Consider the following 18,188-nt stretch of genomic DNA (forward strand, 5'->3'; position numbering starts at 1 on the left):
ATATGAATTTACATTCAATGTATTGGCATTTCATCACTACCTTTCAGTACTTACAATAGCTGTTCTATTAAGTGGACTACAAGCACCACTTTCAACATAAATTTGTGTGTGTGTGTGTGTGTGACACAATATTGTTATTATCAAGACACATTAATGCCAACTTTTTGAAACCATTATTTTGCAGTCTATCTTTGGAGCATTATTCAGGCATTGATTTTTTAAAAATATACATACAGCAAGGTAACACAGGCCCTTTCGGCCCATGAGCCTGTGCAGCCCAATTACACCAGATTGACCTACATCCCCAGTATATTTTGAACAATTGAAGGAAACTGGAGCTCCCAGGGGAAACCCACACAGACGTGGAGAGAAAGTACAAACTCCTTACGACAGCACAGGATTCGAACCCCAGACCCAATAGCTGACGCTGTAACAACGTTGCGCTAAACTCTACACTAACCGTGCCGCCCATTCTGAAATGTCTCCAAATTAAATATTTGATCTTTCTGAAGAATATATTTTAATAGTGCAAACATTACCAAGGAATACTCACCAAACAAAGTAAGTTTGAGTATCCTACTACACTGGGTAGCAAAGGAAAGATCTGAGCTATCAAATATGGTTATAAGATCTCCATCTGCAAAAAGAACAAAAAAAATTGAAGATGGAATAAACTGCTCATTTTGTGCATTAATATACAGGAAATACTACATATAAACTGATCAACAATTACGTGTACAATGAAATGTGTTACATTTCAAAATTTCGGAACTCAAATTGAAAAGATAAGTAAACAGACCAAGGCAAACAGCAGTCATGGTACCTTGCACCTGGAGTACTCGATGGACTGCAAATTTCCTTCAAAAAAATTATACTTCAAACAAGTGAACTCATTTGATCTTGCAATTAAATGTTAGCCTAGATTAGGTACATGCTGGGTTCTACAGATTTCAAAGGGAACAGTTCCATCACCTTAGTTAAAGTGTAAAAATTAACAAAGATAAACTAGAAATTAATATTATGATTTATTAAATGCATCAATGTTATGCAAATAAACTCAATGCAATTGTTGAAATTTGCTGCATACTAAACAGATATGGAATAACTTGGAAATATATTCCATCTTGAAAATAAAACAGCTTTTTACTATTGGCCTGTACATATTAAGGGTCTTGAGAATCTAAATCATTGACGGAGATTGCTAAGTACAATCTGAAAAAAATGATGATCTGAAATAAAAGCGAAAAATGCTGGAAACCCCCAGCAGGTCAGGCAGGATAATCCAAAAAAGGAAAAAATGTAGTTCTTCATTAACTGTTTCTTTCTCTTCTTTTGGGAAATACTTCCAGCATTTTATACTCTCGTTTCAGATATCTAGTAGCTGAAGTTTTTTTTAAATTTTCTGAGGATTCGGAGCACTTTCCCCACTGATATACTCTTTAACTGAGCCAAAGAGATACAGAAAGAGACTCCAAGTACTAAAATGTGAACATTTTATAAAGAGATTTTTAAGAAAATAATGAAAATAAACTAAATATAAAGTACCCTATGAACCCTATCTTGGGACCATTAAATTCTATGATCAAGTGTGTTAAAATTTTAGTCTGGAAGATTGAAACCCCAAGAATTAAAATTAACATTTACATGTCTCAACAGGATCATATTTTAGTTATATACAATAGTATTTTTTCCACATGATCCAATGAAAAACAATTTAAAGCACAAATTAATTTTAAGTCCATTAATTTATATTTTATATTTCCTACACAAATTGCTCGAGAAGCCATTCATCCATCGACAGAGGTTTCCAGAATTTCAACCAAGCAATGAAAGACACAATTCAAAAGGATAGTGTGTGATATGAAAGACATCTTACACATCACAACATTCCTGCTTCCAAGGCAGCACAATTCAATAGGATTGGGAATTAGCTATTGAAGCCTTATCATCAAAATCCTACATCTACTTAATGAATGCTATCATGGGAGATTCAGTGTATAAATGCAATGACTCGAGTCATCTACACAGAGATAAGTAGGGACTGGAATAAAATACTGGGCTTGACAACAATTCCCATATCCCATAATGGACTTTTTAAAAAAAATGCTTTGCAGAGTTCCTTTGTGTAAATACACGGTGACAGAGGGACAGAATTTTCATGTTGATGAATTCAATTTTAATCAAAGTGAAGGCAAGTCAAGGATGCCACTCTCATCTCTCAGATATTTAGTTTGTGTCCATGTTTGGACAAGAGATGAAGTAATTTAAATTTCACATTAGCGATCTAATTCAATTATCTAGCTGAGCATTGTTATGTTGCTTCCAACAACTCCAAGCAGGCTAAGCTTAAGTAAGATGGCTGAATGGCCCTATTTCAAATGAATATTCTTTTGAAATGCCCTTTTTTCCTCCACTCAGCACATACCTTCATCTTTGTACTTGATTGTGACTTCATCGTTACTTTGAAGTTTCCCTCGAAACACTCGCTGCATCATAAGAACCAGCTCATCGTACGTGATATCCTCATTGTGGATAGGGATCCTGCGAATATCATCGCCTAGCTGAGCTTTAATGATGAGTTTCCCACTGAGATCCAGTTGCCCATTCATCATCGACTCCTCTAAGGCTGTACACCTGGAATGCGTAAATTCACAAATAATTAACATAATCTTATTAGGGCAGTAAAAGAAAGTTGCAGATTCTGATAGTAGGATAAAACTAGAAATGGGATTTCATCCATTCAGGTTTGCAACTCTTTGCTAATATTAAATCAAGGTTACCACAAATTACAATCCTTTTGTTTTTTAGCTTCTATTTATATGCTATAGAAACGGACTTATGTGCGGATCATTGAGAAACAAGTCAGCATGTTAAAAACTCAACATAGCCACAAATAGTGGCAGAAAAGGGTGTTCCCCAATATGTCTGGGCAATGCCATCTGAAGAGCTCTTCCTGCAGACTCAAGTACTGCAAGAAGGATCAAGGGACATGAGCAGCATTCCCGTGTTTTAAAACCTGCTAACCTTGAAGGAAGCTGCAGTGAATTATGTATCGAAGACAGGCTAGGAGATAGTGCATACAAAACATCAACGTGGCACTGCATACCCTTTAACACTTTATCCTCAATCTGCTTGACATGATTTTGTAATCAGGATTTAATAATTAGAGACCCCAGTTTTCCCCAAAAGCTCCAATTCTGCTGCTAGTAGAGGAAATGCAAACAGTGCAGCCCAACTGGATGAATAATACTCAGGAAACACCAGCCACAGTGCAAAACACAACCAGAAATGTTTGAGCCAATCATTGTAATTGGGAGTTGGTCATCGATCAAGAAAGCAACAAAATATTAACATTTTCCAATTAATTATGCTTATGTTTCTACAAGTTGAAATATCGTCCCCTGCTAAAAAATTGCTGGATTTAGGGTCATGCAAAAGAAATTTCAGTTAATGATCAAACATTGATTATTTGCATCAAAAATGTTCTACCACTGATCTTCAAGACACAATTCTGATTCCTTCCATATAAATTTTCCATTCATCTATCATTTTAAAAGAAAACAATTCTATATTCAAATCAGATAGTGAAGTTCCAATCAAACAGTGAAGTTCCAATATTGCTTTTACAGTCTGACTTGCCTTCATAAATTTTATAATCTAAATTTAAAACTCTTCATTTAACAAATCTCATCAGCCATGGTAGTCTTGCATTGGATCTCATTCAACATCAGTCTGACTGGATTTCAATAACTCTGTACTAACTGTTTATTCCAAATCCCTCTCCGCTTTAAAGTTTCCTTCAAATAATTCTCCAATTGGCCATCCAGATTTTCTTAAAAACTTAGTGGCTGCTCATTCTTCAATTTGAAAAATTCTAAAATGCAGATTTTTATATTTATATTATAAAATATGAAATTGTATGAGCACAGCATTTCAAAAGATGCAGAAGATAGAACTTGGTGAAAGGTGGAAAGTGCAATCAGTTATTTTAAAATGTTCAAGTACGTTTAAATTTAACAACTAGTTTCCATTGAGGTCTTACTCTATGGCAAACAAACTGTGATCCACAACATATGCAGTTCATGTTTGACCTTGAAGAAATTTGGTCCAGAGCTCAAAGTTCAGATTTTAATTAAGGGAGAAGGATACCTGGATATTTTGAACAGAGATTCAGCCACAGCCCTTCAGTCAAAGTATAGAAGAGCATAAGAAATAGGCGTAGGGAGTTGCCCATAAAGCCCGTTGTGCCTGTTCTGCCATTAAATATGGCTGATCTGGCTGTGAACTCAGCTCCACACTCTCATTTTCCCCCATAACCCTCAATTTCCCTACGATGCAAGATTCTAACTGTGCCTTAAATATAGATAATGAAGTAGGGTCTACAGCTTCTTTGAGTAGAGGATTCACTACTCTCTGGAAAAAAGTTCCTCCTTATCTTTATCATAAATTTACTTCCTTAAATCTTGAGGTTATGTTCCTTAGTTGTACTTTCACCTACCAGTGGAAACAACTTATCTGCCTCTATTTTGTCTTAACATGGTTTCAACAGCATGTCAACTTTGCTACCAGTGAAGAGAAAACTCCTTGGGTCAGGTATCACCAACAGCCCTGGTGTGGACAAGTCTGCCCCTTGCCCTCACCATGGATATTCAGAATACATATCTGTCCTGCTAACTCCAACATACAGAATGCTGGTAAAACAAACTAACCAGGACATGGCCGGGGTTGGGGAATGGAGCAGCACTACAGGACTGCTTCGGAATGGAATTTAAGGGAGACGGCCACCTCATGTAACATTGAGGTATTCCCAAGCTCAGTGACTGGCTACATCAGCAAGTACAATGAAGAGGTCACTGAGATCAAATGCTTCACAACCATGGCTAACCAGAAACCATGTTTGGATGCAGAGATCTGGGTACTTCTCAGAGCTTGTGATGCTGCCATCAGGACAAGAGACAAGATGGCATTAAGATTAGCGATGGTGGAACCCTCTCTTGCAATCTGGAAGGCAAAGCAATAGTTATGCACAGAAGATCCATAGACCCCTGTGCGATACAGGCCACAAAAAGTGCAGGTGACAAGGAATCAAATTTATAACAGACCATAAGACAGCCCTGCGAGTCAAAGACAATGACACCTCCCTTCCGGACACACTGGTCCCCTTCTACGCAAGCTTTAACGAGAACAGGCTAACACCAAAGAAAGCATCATGTGCACCCAATAAACAGCCCCCTGCATGGTGAGGAGAACGCTATCCATAGTGAACCCACATAAGGCAGAGGGCCAAACAACATAACTTATTGGGTACTGAAGGACTGCGCAAACCAACTGACATAAGTCCCTGCAGGTATCTTCAACATGTCACTGCAGCAATCCATCATCCCTGCGGGCTTCAAGACAGACACCATCATCCCTATACTAAAGAAGATGACAGTAACAGGCCTCAATAACTACCACCCCATGGCATTGACCTCTACCATTATGAAATTCTTTGACCGTCTGGTGATGAAATGCATCAAAGAGTACCTCCCAGAGACACTGGACCCATTTTACTTTGCCACCGATTATGTCTTGTCCTTGTACTCTGTCCTGACCCACCTGGAGAACAATGCCACATATGCCAGGCTACTGTTCAGTGACTTAGACTTGGCATTTAATATGATTATTCCACAAAAATTCATGGAGAAGCTGTTCTTGCTGGGATTCAACACCTCTCTGTAACTGGATTCTGGACTTCCTAGCAGAAAGGACATAGTTGAGTCGGCAGCTGAACGTCAAGCAACGTCACGCTGAGCAATGGTGCAGGGCTGTTTGCTCAGCCATTCCTGTTATTGTGACCAATCCATGACTGCAATGCCAGACCCAAAAGAGTCATCAACTTTGCAGATGACCCGGTGGCAGTTGGCCTCATCAGTAACAATGATGAGTTACACTGCAGAGAAGAGGTGGAAAATCTTGTGATAAAGTGTGTGAATAATACCCAAGTCTCAACAGGGACAAGACAAAGGATATAATTGTGGACTTCAGGAGTACAAGCAATGACCACCAACCACTATACATCAACAGCTCTAAGGTAGAGAGCACCATGCTCCTCAGAGACCGCTCAAGTTGTGACCTATCCTGGACACATAACTTTTCTTCACTTCCCAGAAAGGTGCACAGTGACCATATTTCCTGAGAAAACTGAGGCAGGCAAGGCCACCGGCCACTATCCTGTCACCTTTCTACTGGAGCTGCATCAAGAGTGTCCTAGTCAGCTGCATCACAGTCTGGTGCAGTTGCTGTAGAGCAGAGGTTTACAAACTGCACCCCCCCCCCACCCCCCAAACACACATTCCACCTTAAGCAATCCCTATGCCATAAGTGCTCTGTGATGAGTAAGATATTGCTTAAAGTGGCAAGTGATTGGGAAGGAATGGTTGAGAACCACTGCTCTAGACCCAATTGTTACTGAAGCATTTTGCTTGAGAAAAATTGTTATTGGCTCATTTCCTTTGGAGTTATGAAATGTGCACATAACGAGTTAATTATGTACAATTAAAAGTGGTTTTCAAATCTTTTTCTTTCCATTCACATACCACTTTAAATTTTCTTCCTTTCTTTTTTCTTTGGCTTGGCTTCGCAGACGAAGATTTATGGAGGGGTAATGTCCACGTCAGCTGCAGGCTCGTTTGTGGCTGACAAATCCGATGCGGGACAGGCAGACACGGTTGCAGCGGTTGCAAGGGAAAATTGGTGGGTTGGAGTTGGGTTTTTCCTCCTTTGTCTTTCGTCAGTGAGGTGGGCTCTGCGGTCTTCTTCAAAGGAGGTTGCTGCCCGCCGAACTGTGAGGCGCCAAGATGCACGGTTTGAGGCGATATCAGCCCACTGGCGGCGGTCAATTTGGCAGGTACCAAGAGATTTCTTCAGGCAGTCCTTGTACCTCTTCTTTGGTGCACCTCTGTCTCGGTGGCCAGTGGAGAGCTCGCCATATAACACGATCTTGGGAAGGCGATGGTCCTCCATTCTGGAGACGTGACCTACCCAGCACAGTTGGATCTTCAGCAGCGTGGATTCGATGCTGTCGGCCTCTGCCATCTCGAGTACTTCGATTTTGGAGATGAAGTCGCTCCAATGAATGTTGAGGATGGAGCAGAGACAATGCTGGTGGAAGCGTTCTAGGAGCCGTAGACGATGCCGGTAAAGGACCCATGATTCGGAGCCGAACAGGAGTGTGGGTATGACAACGGCTCTGTATACGCTAATCTTTGTGATGTTTTTCAGTTGGTTGTTTTTCCAGACTCTTATGTAGTCTTCCAAAGGCGCTATTTGCCTTGGCGAGTCTGTTGTCTATCTTGTTGTCGATCCTTGCATCCGATGAAATGGTGCAGCCGAGATAGGTAAACTGGTTGACCGTTTTGAGTTTTGTGTGCCCGATGGAGATGTGGGGGGCTGGTAGTCATGGTGGGGAGCTGGCTGATGGAGGACCTCAGTTTCCTTTAGGCTGACTTCCAGGCTACCACTACCACTTTAAATAATCCCTTACTAATCACAAAATTATTAATCACAGAGCACTTATGGCATAGGGATTGCTTAAGGTGGAATGCGAGTTTAGCAGGGGAGTTTGAAATCCACCACTGTAGAGTATTGGGCAAAGTCAATCCACAAGACCACAAGAGAGGCAGAGAGAAGCACTGGGGTCTTCCTCCCACCCCAACCCCCATCGGTGTGATCTAAGGAATCATCTGATGAGGGCTCACAAAATTGTTAAGAATCCCTACCATCCTGCAAACATTATTTTTCAGTTACTCTCATCAGGGAAGAAATACAGGAGTATCAAAGTCAGAACCAACAGGGTGAGTGAGAAACAGCTTCTTCCCATGGACAATGAGTCTGCTGAATGACTAAATAAACCTTCCGAATCTCTAGCATTTATTAAACATGATTTATTTATTTTTATACTGCATATGTATATGCATGTTATGTAGAAGTTATAGCAAGCTTTACTTGTTACTTTATAAGAAAAATATAACAAAACGTTTCCCCAAACCCATGGTGCTACATAAAAACAACATAACAACTACAAACAGCACAGGAACAGAAGCACCATGTCCTGAAAAGGTTGCTGCAAAGGAACTGCTGTGCAACCATCTTGGGCTCTGAGCCCCCACTATATCCCTGCAAGACATCGGCACTCGCTGCTTCACCTTGCACTTTAATATTATGTAAATTTGCCCTCACTTTGAAATAATTAAACCAACCCCTACTCACAACAAATTCATCATAATGACCTTCACTTGCTTGCACATGAAAAAGGCTTTAAGCCTTTTCTTGAACTAAAATAGGGCGAACAGGCACATTATCCTGATTTTGATCATCCATTCAAATTATCAATAGCCTTTCCATTTCAATAATTACACCACTGCATTGCTTAATAATAATTGTAGCCTTTCACATGCTCCCATTATTCTCACTTCACCCTTTAAAATTGTTCCGATCGTTGACCGACTGTAGCTTAACACTTTTCCAAAGGCCAACGGCATTTCACCTCTTTCTGATTGCTTTATTATTCCACTTTATTTTCAATTGTGATCGTTTTCCTTTTCTTTGATGCATCACCAGCACTTGCATTGCATTTATGCTTTGGAGGAATGGTTACAAGGGTATATAAGAGAAAAATTTAAGCTAAATATAAAGTTCCACACTCAACACAGTGTTAATGGCAAAGTGATCTGATTTAAAATGGCGGACAGGGTTCTCTTTCCTCGAGCTGACAAACTGCACATAGTCCATTTGTGAGAACAAGTTTTCTGTAACTAAGTTAAGTTTTCTTAACTCAGGGACTTATAATGCTGTGCTGTACTGTGTTCTATGTAATAGTGGGAGACATTTAAGACAACATTTCTCAACAATTATATATTTCACTGGGATACAATAACTCAATTGGAAAGATAAACTATCCAATTTAAAAAAGTAACAACAGTATTAAAAGGAAAGATAAAATATGCAATGTTGCAAAGATCAGTAGGTCAGGAATTACAGAAAATTTAAGAAAATCAGCAAATAGATTTGATTGTGAAAGAAATGTACCAAGCGAAATCTCATGTGAATAGCTGAAATAAATGATGTCCTTCAAGAGAAATTACTTGTGAAATAGTAACAGGAAATTAGAAAATGGCAGCCACTTGATTTTTAGCATATTTTTCATGGGTGCTGACGTAACAAGCATCAAAATAATGGAAAATCAATGCACAAATGGAAGGGAGAAATTGGAATTAAGGATCACTACAGAAAACATTCCAGGCTAACATGTTTTGTGAAATCAAAGACCTGTGTCCATGTGTTTTATAAAGTGGAGACAGCAGATATGTTGGATGTGATCTTCCAATTCTAAAAAATTAATTCAATGCTAAGAATAAGAATATTCTGACCCACCTGGAGAAACACACCTCATACGTCATACTGTTCATCGACTTCAGCTCAGCATTTAATATGATTATTCCCCAAAGGCTGATGGAGAAGCTGTCCTCGTTTGGAATCAACACCCTTTTTTGTAATTGGATTCTGGACTTCCTAACAGAAAGACCACAGTCTGTCCGGGTCGGTAGCAGAACGTCAAGCACTGTCGAACTGAGCACTGGTGCACCTCAGGGCCGTGTGCTCAGCCAACTCCTGTTCACACTACTGACCCATGAGTGCATCGCCAGATCCAGCTTCAACCATGTCATCAAGTTTGCAGAAGACACCACGGTAGTGGCCTCATCACTAACAACGAATCGCGGGTAAGGCTACGGCCACCATTATTCCAAACTTCAATCGGAGCTGCATCACAGTGTGGTACAGTAGCTGCAGATAAATATCAATCCACAGGACCATAAGAGTTGCAGAAAATTAACGGAGTCTTCCACCACCATTTACACCACGAGTCTGAACCGGGTGTGTCGGTTAATGGGGTGGCACAGACTCGTGGGCTAAAATGGCCTGTTACTGTGCTGTATGTCCAAATTAAAAATTAAAGTGGGTATAAATTTGCCCACTCCAGGGGCAAATCATGCAGAATCAGATTTTTTAAAATATTTTAATATTTCTTTTTTGAGTTTTTAATTACAGCACTTCCAGATCATGAGACTGTGGCATCCAATTACCCTAATTAACCTACGACTACCATATATTTTTGAAGGATGAGATGTTATTCCCAGGGGGTCGATTCAGGAAATTGACAATCCTTCCCGCTGTGTCCTGGTCCAATGAACCGACCACGTAACAGTACTTGGTGGAGTCCATAGTGATCTTATGAATATGGAACTGGGCTTCTGCTTGCTGAAACCAGACCACAGGCTGCGAGGTCCAAAAGGTAGGCAGTTTGAACACTACCATTTTCTGAACCTTCTCTTCAGTCATCTTGGGTCCAAATCGCCGATATTTGTCTCTGAGGCCAACATCAGAACATCCTTCAAGAGGGTGAACCCTTGCCAGGCATCAGGGTACTGAAAACCTGTGCCAACCACCTAGCTACAGTGTTCACTGGCATTTTCAATCTCTCAATGCTGCAGTCGGAGGTTCCCACCTGCTTCAAGAGGGCATCAATCAAGCAGGTGCCCAGAAGCACACACATCCTCTGTAATGAAATGCTTGGAGAGGTTGGTCATGGCCAGAATTAACTCATATCTCCTCAATGACAATCAATACAGGTGCAACTCAAGGATGTGTGCTTAGCCCACTTCTCTACTCACTCTAGGCACAGTTCAAATGCCATCTACAAATTTGCCAATTAGACCATGGTCAATGGCAGAGTCACAATAGCAGTAAAAGAAGCATTACAGGAGTGAGATAGATCATCTAGTTGAGTGGTGTAACACCAACAACCTTGCACTCAATGTTAGCAAAACTAAAGAGCTGATCATGGACTTCAGGAAAGGGAAATTGGAACACAAAACAGTCCTCATCAAGGGGTCAGCAGTGGAAAGAGTAAAGAACTTCATAATCCTGAAGCTCATTCCTGGGGCCTTCATGTTGATTCAATCATGAAGAAGGCTTGCCAGCAGGTATATTTCATGAAGAGTTTGAGGAGATTTGGTCTGTCACCAGACTCCTGCAAATTTCTACAGGTGTACCATGGAGAGCATTCTGACTGGTAGCATCACTGTCTGGAATAGAGGTGCCAATACACACGTCAGAAAGAGGATACAGAGAGTTGTGAACTCACCAAGCACCATCATGGATATTAAACCTCACTCCATTAAGGACATAAAGAGATGATGTATCAAGAAAGCAGCCCCCATCATCAAGAAACCTCACCACCCAGGCCTTCCCTTTTCTACTGCCACTATAAGGAAGGTACAGCAGGCTGAAGACAAACACCCAACAGTACAAAACAGCTTCTTCCCCTCCACCATCAGATTTCTGAATGTTCAATGAACAGACACATTTTCCATTATTTTGCACTAATTTTTTAAATGTAATTTATACCCATTTTTGCCCCTGTAATACTGCTACAAAACTGAATATCGTGAAACATATTCGTGACAATAAATGTTGGTTCTGAAGTGGTGATTTAAACCCATAGATGCTCCCCTTATCTGGAAATTTTAACACTGAAGAGATGACCCTTCTACCTCCTGAAAGAGTTCACCTTCATTATCCATTATCACGAAAACCAAGGATCTGATTATTGACTTCAGGAAGGAAAACTAGGGGTGTACAATCCAGTGATCATTGGGGGATCAGAGGTGAGGAGAATGAGCACATTGAAGTTTTTGGGAGAAATTAACAAAGTCACTCAACATACTCATACATGAGTCAAAAAGAAATTAAAACTACTCTGCAATTAATATAATGAACAACCTTTTCTTTAACATAATACAATTATACAATTGCTTATTCACTAAGATCTCGAGGCCTAAAATGGTTGTAATATGCATGGAGAAAATAGATATGAACTGCACACTTAAATTTTTAAAATTAAAAATATTAGTCTCCAATTAACTTTGCTAAAATAGCTTGATAAGTTAAAATGTAAAAATACAATCATCCTTGATTTAAAAGATTTTAATTTAGAGATATAGCACGGGAACAGGCCATTTCAGCTCATGCTGCCCAATTTACACCTAATTAACCTGCAGTCCCCGTTAAGTTTCAAACAGCTGGAGGAAACCGGAGCCCCCGAACTTAAATCAAAGCAGTAAGCATTATTTTTAACAAATTATAGATTATATTCTGACAAAAAATAAAAAATTTATGCTAAGAATTCACTCATAAGAATTTTGTTTCACAAATCTCATCTTCTCCACCAAACACCATGAAAGAAATCTCTTCATTGAACAGTATCTAAAAATTTAAAACTCCATGGCACTAAAATGGAGTGCATTTTGTACAATTTGTTACCAATTGACAATGTCCAAAAAGGGTTAGTATTAATAAATTTGCATTATTGCTGTCTTCAAGAGGAATTCCTAACCACTAAATTGTCTCAAAGGGATTGTGTTACCCACCAAAAGCATTTCTTGGAATTACACTCATTTCTGAAAGGTCAATGAAACTTGAAGCATTAATATTAATTCTCTTTGCACAGAAATTCACCTGACCTACAAAATATTTCTGGCATTTCTCTTTAATTCAGTATCTGAAATATTTTTCTTTTGGAATAGTGTTGAATTCCTTGCCAACTTTCTTCCAGAAATGACTACCTTGAAGTAGCCTGGACCCTCTTTCTAGTGAGAGCACTTTTTTGTTCATATTCATTGTTTTCAATAGATTCCGCAGAGTCCAGCTCTTTGGAACGACGTGTCGGCCGGACGACGTGATGCAAGGGAGACAGGGGGGCTAGTGAGGATAGTTTCTTACGGAGATCTGCCAAAAGGTTCGGACGTGACGTTGGGCTCCGGGCCAAAGAACTCACCGGGCAGCAAGAGCGGCGTGCCGTAGACCAGTTCTGCAGAAGACGCCTGTCAGTCCCCCTCGGGTGCTGTTCTGATGCCGAGGAGGACCCAGGGCACTTCGTCTGCCCAGCCTGAGCCGGTGAGGCAAGCCATAAGGGAGGATTTCATGACAATGAAACCTTTCCACCAAACCATTTGCTTGTGGGTGGTACGCTGTGGTATGGTGGAATTTAACCCCCAGGAGGTTTGCCAGCTGAGTCCAGAGCGTGGAGGTGAACTGGGAGCCCCGTCACTGGTGATGTGCGCCGGGACTCCGAACCTAGCGATCCAATGACTGACTAGGTTCCTGGCGCACGTCTCTGTGGAAGCCTCTTTAATGGGAACGGCCTCCGGCCATCTTATGGTCCAATCAACTATTGTGAGATAGTAGCGCGCTTCTCTGGACACCAGCAGGGGGCCTACGACGTCAACGTGGATGTGCTGAAAGCTCCGCACCGCCAGGTTGAATTTGTGAATTGGGGCCTGTGTATGTCGGTGGACCTTGGAGGCCTGGCACCTGGTGCAGTTCCTCGCCATCTCGGCTACCTCCTTTTTGAGCCTTTGCCACACAAACTGCTCTGCCACCATTCACACCGAAGTCTTCATTGAGGGGTGGGCTAGGTCGTGGACTAAGCTGAAAACCCTCGACCTCCACTGCGGTGGGACTACCGGGTGCGGTGAGCCGTGGGGCTATCACAGAGCAGCATGTCCAGGCTGTTGGGCAACTGAATATCCTGGAGCTCAAGGCCAGCTTCTGGACGTATGACAACTGTGTATAGTCAAGGCTGGGGGGTGAGAGCGTTGATTGCCGGATGAGAGAGCGCATTCACCACAAGATTGTCTTTGCCTGCCCTTTGCCAGACGTTGGTGGTGACACGTAGGAGAGGTGGCGTTGCTGGCGAGCCGACCACGGATCTTTGGCCATCGTGAATGCCTGTGTGAGGGGCTTGTGGTCCGTGAACACTGTGAAGGGCCTGCACTCCAGAAAGTATCGAAAGTGCCAGATGGCCAGGTACAGTGCCAGGAGCTCCCAGTCGAGAGCGTTGTACTTGAGCTCTGGCAGTCGCAGCTGTTTGCTAAAGGCGGCCAGCAGGCGCCACTGTCAAGTATGCCCCCTATCGCTGTGGCTGAGGCGTTCACCCAGAGAGCAGTGTGTGTCCCCGGGAATGGTTGCACCAATAGAGTTGCATTGGCGAGGTCCTCCTTTGTGCGGCAAAAGCGGTCTCTGCTTCCTCTGACCAGGTCAGGACTTTCTCCTTAGCGGCGATCAATGCGAACAGCGGTTGCATAGTGCTGGCGGCGCTGGGGATGAACCAACGATAAAAATTCACCATCCCCACGAACTCCTGCAGGCCCTTGAGAGTGGTTTTCTTGGGAACCGCTGGACGGCCGCAACCTTCTCTGGCGCCGGGGCAGCCTCTGCTGCTGAGATGGTGTGCCCCAGGAACTGCAGCGTCTGCTTGCCGAAATGGCACTTGGCCACGTTGACCGTGAGGCCGAACTCCGCCAGTTAGGCAAACAGAATATGGAGGTGGGCCTTGTGCTCTTCGCGGTTGCGGCTGGCGATAAGGATATCATCCAGGTAGATAAACACAAAGTCCAAGTCCCTTCCCACTGTGTCCATGAGGCGCCGAAAAATCTGGGTCGCGTTCTTGAGGCTGAAAGGCATACGCAGGAATTCAAAGAGGCCAAAGGGGATGATGATCGTCGTCTTGCCGATGTACTCGAGGTGGACCGTGATCTGATGATACCCCCACACCAGATCGACCTTGGAGAAGACGCGCACCGTGGAGATTGGCCGAGAAGTCTTGAATGTGTGGAACCGGGTACCTCTCCAGTGTGGTCGCATTGTTCAAACGCCGGTAATCGCTGCAAGGTCTCCAGCCCCCGGAGGATTTGGAGAGGGGATGCCCAGGCACTGTCCGAGCAACAGACGATCCCCAACTCTTGCAGCTGGGAAAACTCCTTTGCCAGCTGCAGCTTCTCGGGCGGAAGTCGTCTGGGCTTGGCATGCAGCGGGGGGCCCTGCATGGAGATATGGTGGTATACCCCGTGCTGGGGTAAGGTGGCGCTGAATCGTGGTTGAAGTTTGGTGGGAAACTCATGGAGTATGTTCGAATACTCATCCCTGGAAGTGGCGATGGCAGCGATCTCGGGCCTGGAGGCATTCGTGGCATCCAGGTGCACCGAATGGCAGGTGCGTGTGTTGACCAGCCTCTTGCCCTTCATGTCGACCAACAGTGCGTGTGCCCTCAGGAAGTCGGCCCCTAACAACGCAGTACCCACTGAGGCTAACACTAACTTCTAGCGGAATTTCTCTTTCCCGATCTGGAACTGCGCCCTGCGGATACCAAAGGTCTTGATGGCGGAACCATTGGCTGCCCGCAGGGTGGGACCACGAGATCGGGTGCATGTCTCGAGGGTGGTGGGGAGCAAGATGCTCAGCTCTGCTCATGTCCACCAGGAAACGTCAGCCAGTGGACTTGTCGGTAGCTTGAAAGAAGCTGTCCACGTGGCCAGCCGTTGCAGCCATCAACTGTGGCTGGCCGGGTTGTTTCCCCTGGTAGTCACACGGTTGTCGGCACTTACGAGCTTGCGCTCCCCAGTGCTGATGGTAAAAGCACCAGGTGGAATTGTGCTCCTCCGGCTTGTGCTTGGGGGAGTGTTGCGGCCAGCTGGCTCTTGGTCGCGCAACCTGACTGAAGGCTGCTTCATTCTCCCTCTTGGTGCGCCAGAGGGTGTCTGCTTGGGCTGCGACTCGGTGTGGATCCGTGAAGTCCTCATCTCCTAGGAGTAATTTGATTTCCCCAGGCATCTGCTCGAGGAAGATCTGACGGAAGAGGAAATAAGGTTTGTGATCCTCTGCCAGCGCCAGCATCTCGTCCATTAGGGCCGATGGTGTGTGTTTCCCAGGCCCATCGAGGTGGAGCTTGGAGGCACGCTGCTGAGGGGAGAGCCCGTAAGTGCCAAGGAGCAGGTTCTTGAGGGCAGGATATTTACCCTCAGCCGGTGGGTTGTGTCTTTGATCATCCACCCTGGCTGCCGCTTCTTCGTCCAGCACGCTCACAATGTGGTAGAACATCTCGGCATCTGATGAAATGTTCCCCAGTTGAAACTGCACCTCCGCCTGCCCGAACCACGTATGTGGCGATGGGTCAAGAAGGGGGCAGCTTGATAGCAACGGCGTTGATCTCTGCCAGATCCATGTTCTTGAGACCAGAGAGGCATCTGGGCTCAACAGGGTCACCAACGTAGTGCTGGACACGGCCAAGAAAGACTCAGCCACCACATTGAAAGTCGTTAACGACTGTTTTTATTCACATTCAGCGCGCGCCCCTTTAAGGGCAGCATGAGCTCAGTCACCTGGTGCATTTTGACATCATAATCGCTGTCCCAGGCGCGCGCTGGGCAGGTGAGAAAACCCTGACAGCGCCATCTTCCCACGGCTGCCCCGCCATGTGGCTTTACACACAAGGCCAGTTCGCCACAAGAGACTGCGCCGCCGCACCATCTCAATATCGTTTTCCTGCCCTAACCTGTTATTCCTTCATTCACCTATACCATATATCTATCAATCTCAATAACTGAGTGTCCACAGCCTATTGGGTTGGAGAATTTTAAGGATTTATCACTAGATAAGTTAACAGATTTGTACTCAGTTCAATCCTAAATGTGCAGACCTTGATTTTTAATCTGTGACCTTGAGTTCTAAACACCTCAGCCAGGAGATGCATTTTACCTACATCCAACCTACCACTTGATCTAATAGGGCAATCCCTATTAGAATTTTGTACATTAATTGATTTTATTTGGGAGCTACGTTTTGCTAAAATAAACAAACTACAAGACATTTCTCAAAACTCCACTAATCGTCTCCACACCTGAATGCTCTGAATACATAGCAGGAATCCATGTCCAGAAGGTTACGAGCCCATGTTTTATTGCACCTTTCATTTCAATAATAACATAGCCAAAAACATGAGCCCCTTTCACACTGGCAATCCACTAAATAGGCGAGTAAACAACCTGGTGAGCCATTCACACTGGACCATGAATTCCCTGATTCATGTGTATATTGTGGATCTAAAGGGGGGGGGGGGGGCCCCAACCTCCAGTGGTGTATTACACATTTGCAGGGCAGTGAAATTGTAGCGGGAATAAAGCACGTTAAATTGTGTTTTTTCCCCATTGTGCGTGTATAAGACATACGCGCTCAATTTACCAAAGACTGTGGGAAAATATATTGCAGTGGGCTTCAGACTGTTCAAACTTAGGACAAACCCACAGATCAGCTTGTCAATATTCCCTAAACAATGGAGTATAACAACTATTTACATAGCATTTACAATATATTAGGTATTATAAGTAATCTAAAGATGATTTAAAGCACAGGCATGTTCTGACAGCCCCACCAGCCACCCTAAGAAATATAACTGCACTGATGTTACAACTACCAAACTGACGCACACATTAATGATCCCCGGGGTTGAGTAGGCTGGCCATCCACACTGCAGCTGAATCAACTCGGCAGGACTCTGATACAATCCCCTATCAAGTATCAGAGCTTGGTGATTTTACCCACCCCAGCCCAGTTGGGAGCATTCACACTAGGGTTTTTAATACTGCAACACCTGGTTAGCCCTCCAGGACCCAGGTGCAATTAGTGGGCTAAGGGTGCTTCCAGCACCTTTCAAGCTGGGGGGGGGGGGGAAAGAGGGAAATCAATGCAGTAAATCACCAACAAGGTGATTTAAGGGTGATTCCGCCCCTCGATGATGAGGTAGGTGATGCATCATGCAAACTATCGGTGGTCAGTCTCCCCCCCACCAGCTGTCAGTTGCCCCCTCACCATCAATCTGCTCCCCCTGCGGATGAAGACCCCTCTGCCCCCACCGACTGCGGCATTCCCCCCCCCCCCCCACACGGCGACCTTCTAACTAATTGTGGCCTCCACCCCATGGGGCAGCAACCCCCCCCCCAACCCCCCCTGACCACAGCAGACACTTCAGCGGGGATCTCCCTGTGACACCAGTGTGCGAGGGCTGACATCACAGGAGTAACTAGGTCGGTCATTTTTTGTTTTCAAGGACGCGACCTAGGTTAAGTTTATCTGGGTTCCCTGACCACCTCCAAGGTAGGGCAGGGACCCGGTTGATTTTGGAGGCCCGCTGAACCCCGTCGGATCCTTTCAAGCTGCCTCTCGAGCGGGGCGCAAACCGGGCAACCCATTCTACCAGGCAGCTTGAAAGCGCCCGCTGAAATTGCCCGGTTCAACCCAGGTCATTTGCCAGT

The 18,188-nt window shown here is 44.0% G+C and overlaps 1 protein-coding gene across 6 annotated transcripts in view; it reads right to left on the bottom strand.

The window, feature by feature from the left end:
- jagn1a (jagunal homolog 1a) overlaps window positions 1–18,188 on the bottom strand; it is a 109,621-nt gene that overhangs the window by 69,619 nt on the left and 21,814 nt on the right. For all 6 annotated transcript variants that reach the window (XM_069888664.1, XM_069888662.1, XM_069888658.1 and 3 more), the window contains 2 exons: window positions 2,426–2,634; window positions 554–637 (listed from right to left, as the gene is read on the bottom strand). In XM_069888664.1, the coding sequence (XP_069744765.1) occupies window positions 554–637; window positions 2,426–2,634 (293 nt within the window). The remainder of the gene's footprint in view (window positions 1–553; window positions 638–2,425; window positions 2,635–18,188) is intronic.

Source organism: Narcine bancroftii, chromosome 7 (assembly GCF_036971445.1).
Source record: "Narcine bancroftii isolate sNarBan1 chromosome 7, sNarBan1.hap1, whole genome shotgun sequence".
NCBI classification, from domain to species: domain Eukaryota; kingdom Metazoa; phylum Chordata; class Chondrichthyes; order Torpediniformes; family Narcinidae; genus Narcine; species Narcine bancroftii.